The 11011-nt window shown below is 46.0% G+C and overlaps 1 protein-coding gene across 1 annotated transcript in view; it reads left to right on the top strand.

The window, feature by feature from the left end:
- RAVER2 (ribonucleoprotein, PTB-binding 2) overlaps nucleotides 1-11011 on the top strand; it is a gene marked incomplete at its 5' end in the record, with an annotated part of 20522 nt that overhangs the window by 7338 nt on the left and 2173 nt on the right. The window contains 6 exons of the mRNA XM_010142839.1: nucleotides 471-556; nucleotides 3944-4048; nucleotides 4240-4351; nucleotides 6081-6331; nucleotides 7206-7317; nucleotides 7674-7819. Coding sequence (XP_010141141.1) covers nucleotides 471-556; nucleotides 3944-4048; nucleotides 4240-4351; nucleotides 6081-6331; nucleotides 7206-7317; nucleotides 7674-7819 — 812 coding nt within the window. The remainder of the gene's footprint in view (nucleotides 1-470; nucleotides 557-3943; nucleotides 4049-4239; nucleotides 4352-6080; nucleotides 6332-7205; nucleotides 7318-7673; nucleotides 7820-11011) is intronic.

Raw genomic sequence — 11011 nt, 5'->3', positions numbered from 1 at the left:
GCTCTTTTCATTATATTCCTTTTTATTATTATATTTTATTTTTATTTTAGTCATTACACTCAATTATTATCCTGATCTCAACCTGTGAGTTTTACTTTTTCAGTTCTCCTCCATGTCCCACTGGAAGCGGGGAGGACTGAGTGAGCAGCTGCGTGGTGCTTTGTTGCCAGCTGAAGTTAAACCATGACATGGCATTAACCAAAAACGTTTCTCTGTTAGGATAGATGTGAATAAAGATATTAAAAACAATCTTACCACATGGCAAATGGTGAAAGTATTAGGAACAGGAATGAGAACAGGTAGTTAGGAGTCAAGCGGGGACTGCTGAGAGTTTGTGACGTAATCCCCTGACCTTTAGTACACTGGAATGTTTCGTGGAAACCAAATCTGAGAAATACACAGTAACACTTATAAAGATCTTCAGTCTCCTGACTTATAACACACTGCACCTTTGTCTTGTGTTTCCAAAGCGGTTCTGGGAGCATCTGCAGGTTTACCTCACCTTCTAAGTTCAGCAGTTGGCCCACCTTTTTTGCAGCTGAATAAACTTCATCAGGTATGTGGCAAGAAAACCTTCTGTCAAAAGACATGTTTGTGGGGTTCTTAGCATGAAAAATATTCTCAAAGTTTTAAGAAATAACGACTAAAATCAAGTGTTCTCATTAAAGCTGTCTTCAGGAAAAGTGCTCTGTTACGAGATTTCTGTGGGGATGTAAGAGCAGACTGTGCTTACTATCCACAAGTGAGTTATTTATCTCAGCTGAGCTTTTCATTTGCTAACGCTGATGTAGAGACAACTGGCCAGTACTGGCAAAGAAAAATCCTCTTTAAATTGGAGCTGGAGGAGCATGGCACATTCATTTCTCTTGGAGCTGCTCGTACAGACTTTCCTGTAGGAACTTGATTCTTTTATCTTATTCCAGCTAAGAAGCCTAGCATCATTGCCTTCATTTTAAAGCTCACAGGGACCAAAATGAGCTATATATGCCATAAAAAAAATAGTAATTTGCAGATATTACTTCTTAGTCACAAAACTGGGTCATAACCTGTTTGAAGTGTTCTCGGAGTATCTGTAATTCACTGTAAAGTTGATAGGATTGCCATATGGGCCCTAGAATTTCTGACAGATACTGTAAGGGATATTTGGGATGAGTTTGCCCTAGAAATCAGTGAAGAGAATATGCGAGAGTAGCCCCTCCACCCCAGACCTCCTCCCGGCAGCAGTTCGCTTGGCCGGCAGCCTGCCTGGCCTCTGCCTTGCGCTTAGGTTCTTCATTAAAGAAGAACTCTCTGCGCCAGAGATTTCTTCAGCTCTGCCAAAATCTGCCTTTAATATTCGTAGTGCAGATTCTCCTAAGTACCTGTAAGGGACTGGAGTCAAATCGCTTTGACTGACTACTTTGACTTACACTTTTCTGGTGTTTCAGAAATTCCCATTTAAAAAGTAAAATCCGCTTAAGTAGTTCTTCGTTCCACTGTTCTTTTGGTAAACACAGACTTACAGATCTTAAAAGGATGAATTTAAAATGCAGATACTCCTTATGTTAAGTGTATTTAGCTCTCTGTTTTTTTCTGCTAAAAACCGCAAGGCCAGTAGGTGAATTTTGAATAAATACTTCTTAATTTTGCCCCATCACATGAGCTGCTTTTGTCCTGTACAGTGAAAATACACATCGCTCTTCACTTGTATATCTTTCATGTAAATGACATTTTCAATTGGTTTATTTAGTTACTGCTGCACTCTCTTCAGCCTGGGAGAGCCTGTGCTTCCTTGGAAGGCAATGTGAACGTTTTCTAATCACAGCTGGAGACAGGCGTGTTTTACACAGTTCTCAGTGTGATTGATGATGATCCAGTGTTTTGTGGCTTAAGAGTGCTGCAGCCAAATAAGTTAGTGTCTTCTCTTCAGAGGGACTTAGGAGTCTAATTCTCTTCCAGGCAGCTTCCTGTCATTTCATTAGCTCCAAACCCCCTCTAACAGCTTGAATTTTTTTGACAGTGATTTGATTTTCCCAATTCCTCCTATTAGACACGTCTCTGTTACTCAGTCACTTATTTCAGAGTATTCTCTAAAGCCAGAGCACCAGGTCACCTCTTTTATTGTCTTGAAATTCAGTATTGCCACAGGATAGAGGAGCAGACAGCGTCTTGGCTTGACCCTCTCCTCACCTCCCCAGTCACACACTGATTCAGCTTCCTGTGTATCTTGGTTTTGCAATTTTATATTCAAGGTTTTGTAAAATAATGTAGTGAGAAGAAACATGATAAAATAATTGATTCAGCAGAGGGGAGCTTGAGGGGTTACTCATCCAGTAATGTTCCAGCTCTGGAGGTAGCATGACTTTCAGCTTCTTTCTTTTAATCTCTCTTAGTGACAGTTGTCATGTGCCAAAGTACTGCATGATAAACTTTCTCAGTGATGTGTTTTCCTCGGTCATCCAGCAGTTTACTGAATCTCTGTTAACCCAGAGAGTTTCTTTTAATGATTCTAACCAACCTGATTTTCCACTCTTACATTTCTGACAGTTTTACAGTTGAACCAATGCATTTTCTTTGTGGATGTTACCAAGTTTAGAAAGAACTGCCACTGGTATTGGTGACAATAAACAGCCCTGGATAATCTCTACTGGAAATCACTAAGACAATTAAAATAGTAGATGCATAACTAATCTAGATATGGCACTTGGCACATTTCTGACTCCAAAAGACCGTATTACAGACACAGAGGACTTTTTTTCAAGGGAGTTTGACGCTGCCACATAGAGACACAACCTAGGCTTGAAAATACTTGTGAGGTGTTTTACAGGAGGCTGCGAAATCAGCAAGGAGAGCCACCACCTTTTTGTGTTGCATCTTCATTACCTGGTTTTGGTGATCTTTTCCAAGGTTAATCTCATTGTGATTTGACACAGTCAGTGTCCCGTATATCTATTCTTGCACCGCTGTACCAAAAGGTTTGTAGGGCAACCCGTGTTTTGCCTGGCAAATCACACTCAGGAGCTGCTGCCAGACAGATAGTTTGAAGCCTTGTGTTCAGTTAACATGAATCAGCGTGGTTTTGTTTGTGATCCAGAGTGGATGTAAGATTTCTTTGAAGTCACTGTGCTGCCAGAACATGTAATGCTGAATATACCAGGAGCAGAGTCTAAACGTAGTGCCCCAAAGTCGTTAAGTAGTTCAATTCTGGTGGCAAACTGATGCAGAATTTTTTGAATGAAAAAACATGAATATTTTACAGACTTGGCAATCTGTAGGCACTGTGACTTGTAAGCTTTTTAATGGTGCTGGAACAGATTCTGTGTAGATAGTTGCCCCTAAAAAAGGTGGAGAAACACACCTAGATACTCCTCTTTGAAAATAAAGGTACTGTTTGGTAGCTGTAAGGCAAGGGATGCGAGTCCTCGCTGGTTACAGCACAGCCCTGTAAACTGTGTAGCTGTTTGGTAGTAATTTGGTATTAGAATTGCAGTGCAGGGCACAACACAGATGTTAGTGAACAATGTAGTCCTTATTCCTAGAGCAACTAATCCCCTGCAGTCCTTGTGTCTTATCTCTCTTACTGGCCCTGTAGGTAACTCCCCTATCTCATCCATCTGCAGAGGCTTCGAACACACCGAGCTTTGCCTCTTGGCTTGGACACAGGGGTGCAATGGTGTCTCAGTTGTGTTAGGACTATATTCTTCATCCTTTAAAGCCGTCACAAAGCATCCTTGTGGTTGTGAGGTGAAGGAAAGGGCTGGGCGGAAGAGAGGTTAAAAGAACTTGAAATAACTTCCTGTGAACGAAGCCAGAATTTACTTCTGTGGAGGAAATTGTTCTTTTCCTTTGCCCTGTTAACTCAGAAACTTACCTAAATGTCTTTAAGCAGCATCATCTGGAAGTGCTTCAAGAATGTACTGATTCCCATGACTGTCAGCTAACACTTCTTTCCACACTTTCACAGAGTTCCATTCTGGGGAGTACCTCGAATTTACTGCTGCAGAGCCCTGCTCACCTGCCGCTGCCCCAGCAGCAGCTGATGAAGATGGAAAACATCCAGGCTAATAGTGTAAGGTCGTCGCTTCAGCTTTGACTGGCTTGGGTCATTCCTAATGACTGCTAAAGCAAATAATTCCTTTCATCTAGTATAACTTGACAGTTTAGTGTCTCTAAAGAGAGTAACAGAATGTGAAGGTTATAAGAAGTAGCTGCAGACAGGTTGTTTTAATGACTTACAGGTTTTTTTATTCTTCCTCACAGAAACCAAGTTTGCTGGGAGAACCTCCAACAATGCTGCTTCAGACAGTGCTGGGAATAGGGGCGATGCCCTCAGTGAGTGCAGGCATGGGAACCCGCGGAGACGCTCTCAAGTGTAAATGACATTTTATTTCCTACCAAACCAGCAGAAACGCTCTGCTTGAAATTACGCACCACACCTTCTCCTGCTTTAGCAAAGGCAATAATGTGTTTGAACCTTGTCGCTGAATAGAGAGTACGCTGTGGCATTGGTGGAGTATTGACAGCTGTGAAATATTCTGCTTGCTCAGTTACTACCATTTTTGGTACATTTGGAATATGTTTTTATTTAGGACCTGGGTGTGCTGGTCAGCAGCCGATTGAATATGAGCCAGCAGTGTGCCCAGGTGGCCAAGAAGGCCAGCAGTATCCTGGCTTGTACCAGCACTGGTGTGGCCAGCAGGAGCAGGGCAGGGATCGTCCCCCTGTACTCGGTGCTGGTGAGGCCACACCTTGAGTCCTGTGTCCAGTTTTGTCCCCTCACTGCCAGAAGGACATTGAGGGGCTGGAGCGTGTCCAGAGAAGGACAACGGAGCTGGGGCAGGGTCTGGAGAGCAAGTGTTATGGGGAGCTGCTGGGGGACCTGGGGTTCTTTAGCCTGGAGCAAAGGAGGCTCAGGGGAGATCTTATCACTCTCGACAACTCCCTGAAAGGAGGTTGTAGTGCGGTGGGGGTCGGTCTCTTCTCCCATGTTACGAATGGACAGGACGAGAGGGAACGGCCTTAAGTCATGCCAGGGGAAATTTAGGCTGGACATCAGGAAAAATTTCTTCACAGAGAGGGTTGTGAAGCACTGGAACAGGCTGCCCCGGGAGGGGGGGGAGACCCCGTTCATGGAGGTGTTTAACAGACGTGTGGGTGTGGTGCTGAGGGACATGGTTTAAGGACACTGGCAGTGCAGGGTGAATGGTTGGACTCAATGATCTTAAAGGTCTCTTCCGACCAGATGATTCTGTGGAATTACCACGATCCATAAAGACAAACCGTGTGGATGTGGTGCTGAGGGACATGGTTTAGGGACCCTGGCAGTGCTGGGGGAACAGTTGGACTTGATGATCTTAAAGGTCTCTCTCAACCAGATGGTTCTATGATTCTGTGAAGCGGGTAAATGTGAGGAGCTGAAGAAGCACTGCAAATGGGTTTTGGTTTTTTTTTTTTTTGCTTTCATTTCATTAAGCGATAGAGCTGTAACAGCCAGTCTGTGATGGGTGCCAGTTTTGAATGCCAGGTTCTGTGCCAGTGACTCCCTCAATATTTATGAGGAAAGATCATTTGTGATACTGCTTAGGGCATCTTTCTTATTTCCTCTGCTGAGAGTACCGTGTTCTGCGGTTCCAGACATGGGCTGAGTGATGGTAGTAACCAGGAACAGGGAAAAGCTTGTGAGGGGATGAAGAAACTTACTCTGAATGTCTAGATTTTAATTTTGGAGAATACTTTCTAGCTCTTTTGGTTTTTAAAAAGCATTGTACTACTGCCAGTTGAGGTAGGGTTTTCCCCTCTATTCCAATACAGGATTCTCTAGGATGTTGCTTTCTTGAAGGTGACAGGAAACACTAAGTAACTTATTATCGGAGGGAATGTTTAGAAAAGTCAGAGTTTTCTTCTCTTGTATCAACTTTAAATAGAGCTGTTTGCTCCTGGGATGGTGAAAGAATTAAAAGCTACCGCCAGAATCCCGCGTTACGGGGAGCTGTAAAATAGATCTCTAAATATTTTTCTCATCACTTAGTTAAAAGCACAAACAAAATGTACTGATAAATCTTGTCTAACAGAAAAGTTTCTCCATTTATGGTTGACTGCAGCATCTAATCTGACTCCGATTCAAACAGCAGCGGCAGGGATGGGCATGCTGCCATTCTTCCCGAATCAGCACATTGTTGGACAGGCCATACCAGGGCAAAACAACGCGCCAGATAAACAAGCGACTACCGAAGCGGTTGTCTCGGGATCCCAGCCCTATCACCAGACCTTAACAAATCTTTCTGCGGGGGCTTTGCGGGCTGGACATGCCAAACAACAAAACCAGCTGAAAAGTACTGACACAGGTTTGGGGGTAAGGAACATTGACACCAGTATTTTATTTTTTCTCATGTGTGGATTTTCTCTTTTCTTTTTTATTTTAACATGCTTTAGAGTTAACTGCAACTGCTTAGTGTAGTTCTCCCCTCTAAAATTTGCTAGATCACAGGATTGTTCATGAGACATTTTAAGGTCATTTCAGTTACGAGTAATCAGGGGAGAACAATACTGTTCTTTGGTGGTCCAGATGAATGAACAACGGAATCTCTTTACAATGCTGGAGGGGTTTTGTTTCCATGCGTTTGCCTCATAGTATTTGATGATGAAATTACCTCAGGGGCTATGTCCCTTTTAAAGAATGAAAATTGAACTTGTGGTTGAACTTCATGACAGATCAGGAGCAATCCTGGTGGTGTTCAGAGCCTTGGGCTTTCCAGGGGGTGTGTATGTATGTATTTGTATTCAGATTTTCCACTCTGAATCCTCCTAGCCACAGCCGACACGTCCTTCGTCTGTATCGGGTTTAGTATTTATTCCCTGGAAGGTGGGAGGTGGCAGGATGGTGGGATGGTCTCGATTTTTCAGAAGTTTTATCCTGTTATTCACAGAGTTTTTTTTTTTTAATAATACATATAAATACTTCAGCATTTATGGGGCATCATGCTTTTAATTCAGATCCGATGTGTTTTCCTTGCGTATTTTCTGCAGCATCTGAAGATAGATACAGTGTTGGTGTCTGCCTTTCTTAGCTGTGACAGATGTGGTCCTACACCACTTTACATTGATAGCCGTGCAGCAGAATACTGTATTGGTGCCTTTCAGTTCTGTGTCCTGCGGGGACACTCACCTCATTTCTGACAAACGCTGTACAAACACAACGCACACTGACCTGTCCCACTGCTTTACAGACTCCCTCGAAAAAACAGACTTCGCTGCTGGGAGAACCACCAAAAGAAATACGACTCAGCACCAACCCCTACTTGAATCTGGCAAGTGTCTTGCCTGGTATGTGTCTTCCAGGTACGCAAACGTCGAGCGGTTTTAGTTGCAAGTTGCTGTGACCAGAGCGTGGCAAATGGTTAATCCAGGTAGTTCCAGGGACTGCAGTATTTATCTTTAAGGAAATTACAGCTTGCCTTAAAAGCGCAGTGTGATCTATCCTCAGAGTTAAATGAGGGGGTTGGGGGAAGGGTAAATTTTTGCAGTTATTTTCCTTAATGATGTGGACAGACTTCTAGAAGCACTGATTGGTTTTGAGCGCAGCCTAATCCAAAGTAGCGAATTCCCGTTGGAGTCCCAGAATATTGCTGAACAGGAGCGCAGCCTCGTTTGTGCAGCTTACTCAAGCCATGTGTTCTTCGTTGCATTATGAACAGCGATTGCCAGCAAAGCCTCTAATACACCGCAGCAGACCGGACTTCTGAACAGCGTCGTGGATGCTGCTGTGTCTCAGGGAACAACATCGCAACACCCAGTGGAAAATTATTTTAATTACTCTCAGCAGCACGGGGAGTATACACAGGTATGTTGTTCTGCTTCACTTTTCTGCTGAAGCCCAGATTGTCCCTCAGAGCTCTGGTAGCAGGAGTTTTGGCAGAGATCTGCTGGGACATCTCTCCCTGAGCTGCTCATGGTTTTCCTCTGTGTGCTTTTAATGCTCTTCTTGGTCTGACAGCCCTGTGTGCAGGTGAATGGCATTGCCCAGCGGCATGTGCCATGATTCAGCGGTTCCCGGGCTTCCCTACAACCAAAGCCCACCCTTTTCGTCAGGGTGAGCCTTGTAGGTGCTCTTCTCTGATGGTTTATCACTGACAGTTGATTTCAGTTTACAGAACAGTTTTAGCACAAAGCAAGCCTAACGCCAGACAAAATGAAAGCCTCCAGACGTTCCCTGCTGCAGCGCTGTGGTTCCTGAGAACCTGGATTCAGTGCAGTCAGCTGAAAAATTACTCCCTTCCAGCTTCTGGCTTGGCTTCTGTCTGTCTTAAAAACCATGAAGAAGCTTTTCTCTTTCCCAAGTAGTTTTCAGGTTTTCTTGAACCTTGGCTAGATCCCAGAGAAGAGTGACTTCTGTTGGGGAATTTTGGCAGTCTTTGCCAGCTGGTCTCACTGAACCAGATTCCTCACCGTGTGCCCTGTTTGGTGACCAGAGCATGGCCCTTAGGGTGGAGGCTGCCCCTCGTCAGGAGAGCCGTGCAGTACTGAGAGGAGGTGCTGGCTTTCACAGACATCAGGGCATTGTGAATAAACATTTCCATATTTTCTTTAGCTGTTACTAGTCTGAGGAGAAATACACTTGTATAGACACCAAATATGAGAACGGGATGGCAGTGCCATCAGGTGATCTGTATAAAAATTGTGGGTCTGCGCGGAGACACTCACCCTGCCTCTGCTGTAGGTCTTCTCCTGCCCTGTCCCCATCACCTCCTCCCCAGAGTCTCCTGACCTCTCCTCCTGTGGCAGGAACTGGCTCTGCTCCTCTCTCCTGGCCTGCTGGCAGGGAAATCTGTGGTGTTCCAAAACTCCTGGGGAAGAGCAGAGCTGCCATGGGAGTCGGTTGGGTGTGGAGGACAGAGAGCAGACGCACGGGTGGGCACCGGGCAGGGGGGTGGTTATATATTAGGAGAGTCTGGGCTTGGCTGGGAGGGGTGGAGGTGATGAGGTCGCTGCGCGGCCTCCGCTGCAGCCAGGAGCTTTGCCAGGGACCAGGCCCATCTCCTAGTCAGGTAGATTTGGTGACAGTCGTGGGTTAGAGAAGCAAGAGAGCTGTTCCGTGTGCTGTCATGCTGTGTGTTTCATGTAAGCACTAACGTAGTCTTGAATATTGTCTTTGAATCTTGAGTACTGGCTTTAAATGCACTTCGAGGTCTCCTGGAGGTAGTTCCTAACCCCAAATCCTTAAAATATTGCCCATTAAATTCAGTAGTGTAGTAGTATTAGCATTATTACTATTATCTTTAGTACTGTGAAGGACTCAGATGATGGTGTCTCTTGGGTGCAGAGATGCCACCTGTCACAGTCAGCTGCATTTGTACCGTCTGGTCCTTCTGTGTACCAGAGATGACGTGGTGCTTGTGTCCCCTGCCGGGGCGGTGGTGCCACTGATAGTGGGTATCATCTACAAAGAGTTTGAAGTGTTTGGTTTGAGCTTTATCGCCGGTGTTAAACATGTCGTGATGCTTCCTGGAGAGCTTTGCCTTTTGTTCGTTCTCGCGTCCTGCGAAGCCATAAGAATTGTTCTAATTTCAAGTGGTCGTAGTAGGCAGCTAATGGGAAGGGGTTTTTTCCTCCTTTATAGGAGGCTGCTCAGCAGTGGTATCAGCATTACGCTCAGGCATATAACTCTACCCAGGCAAGAGTCGGTGAATTTGAAAATGAAGCCTCTGAGGTGAGAAATAATTTTATTTTCTTCCTGTCTCCCTTGGCTGTTTCCCCCAACAGCTCTAAGGGTGCTTTTGGCCTCGGGACACCCACTTTGTTTGTTGGTAGTGGCTGCTGCTGGCGGTACCACAGAAACCAGGGGCTGGAGAGTGAGAAACAAATGGCACTGCATGGTCACCCTCCCTAGGGCATCCCTGCACCATTCTCTCCGGGATTCATCCTCACCCTTTTGATTATATCTGGCATCAGTAGTCCTCTTGCTGAAACCCCACAGTCTGAAGTTACCGGTGAGGTTCAGGAGTGTCTTAAAATACTCCCACCAAGAACCAGCATACCGTAACCTTACTCCCAGTGAGCCCACTGGAGGGTCACTTCTCACCCAGGCCATTATACAGCCCGAGAGAACGAGCAGCAGGGTGTTTTAAGGAGCTGTCTGAAGTAAACCTTCCCCCAAGTCCTACATCTTGCTCAAGAACCTGCCCCACGCCTGAGCTGCTGTGAAGTGTATGCTCCTCCTACCAACAGAGTGCGACTCAGGGATTTTCCTGAGTGCTCAGTTGAGTAGAAATTAATTAATAAACCTAATTTCTTTTCTTTCACCTTCTGGTTGATGGTTGATCCCGTTCTGCGTTCAGGAACCTGCACGTGGGTCTTACCCAGGCTATAGGACCTGCCTGCAGGCCGTGCCTACACTTCACAGCGGGGCCCAGGGATGGTGCCAGCCGGGCAGCTGGCAGCTTCCTCTGTAAAACCCGTTAAATCGGGTGAGAGGAGAGACCCGGCAGAGCAGTTGCAGATGCTGGTGGAAGCACTTCTTAAATTTGTCTTCTGCTGCCATCGAGTGGACTTTGGACCCTCAACAAGCCACGGCAGAGCGTTTCCTCTGCCTTCGTGCTCCTCAGTGCCCCGCGGTGCTCAGGATCCCACGCAGCACCGTACGCCTCCGGAGCCCTCCAGCACCCTGGGGCTCGGTGCTTCGCACTGCCCACAAGCCACCAACCTCCCAGGCAGAGAGCGGCTCAGTGTTTGTGAGCATCTCGAGGAGATGGTGTTGGTGAGGGGGAGTGGGCCTTGAAGGCAGCAAATAAGGTAGGGGGCGAACGAAGGGGGCAGGTAGTTCACGCCGGTTTTCGATAGAGTCTTGCCTGACCTGCAAATGGTTTGCAGAGTGCCGCTGGGAAAAAACCTCTGAAGTGGAACTAGCCAGTGAAGGCAGCGCCCAGGTCACCTGCTGCCTCCACGCGGTAATATGGGGAGCTAGAGGGAGACTGTTTGAAAGCGGCTTTCGTTTGAAGTCACGACAGCCGCAGATGCAGCTGACTTCAGGCACGCT

Source organism: Buceros rhinoceros, unplaced genomic scaffold (assembly GCF_000710305.1).
Source record: "Buceros rhinoceros silvestris isolate BGI_N320 unplaced genomic scaffold, ASM71030v1 scaffold15379, whole genome shotgun sequence".
Taxonomy (NCBI): domain Eukaryota; kingdom Metazoa; phylum Chordata; class Aves; order Bucerotiformes; family Bucerotidae; genus Buceros; species Buceros rhinoceros.
This window is presented reverse-complemented; position numbering and strand designations above follow the sequence as displayed.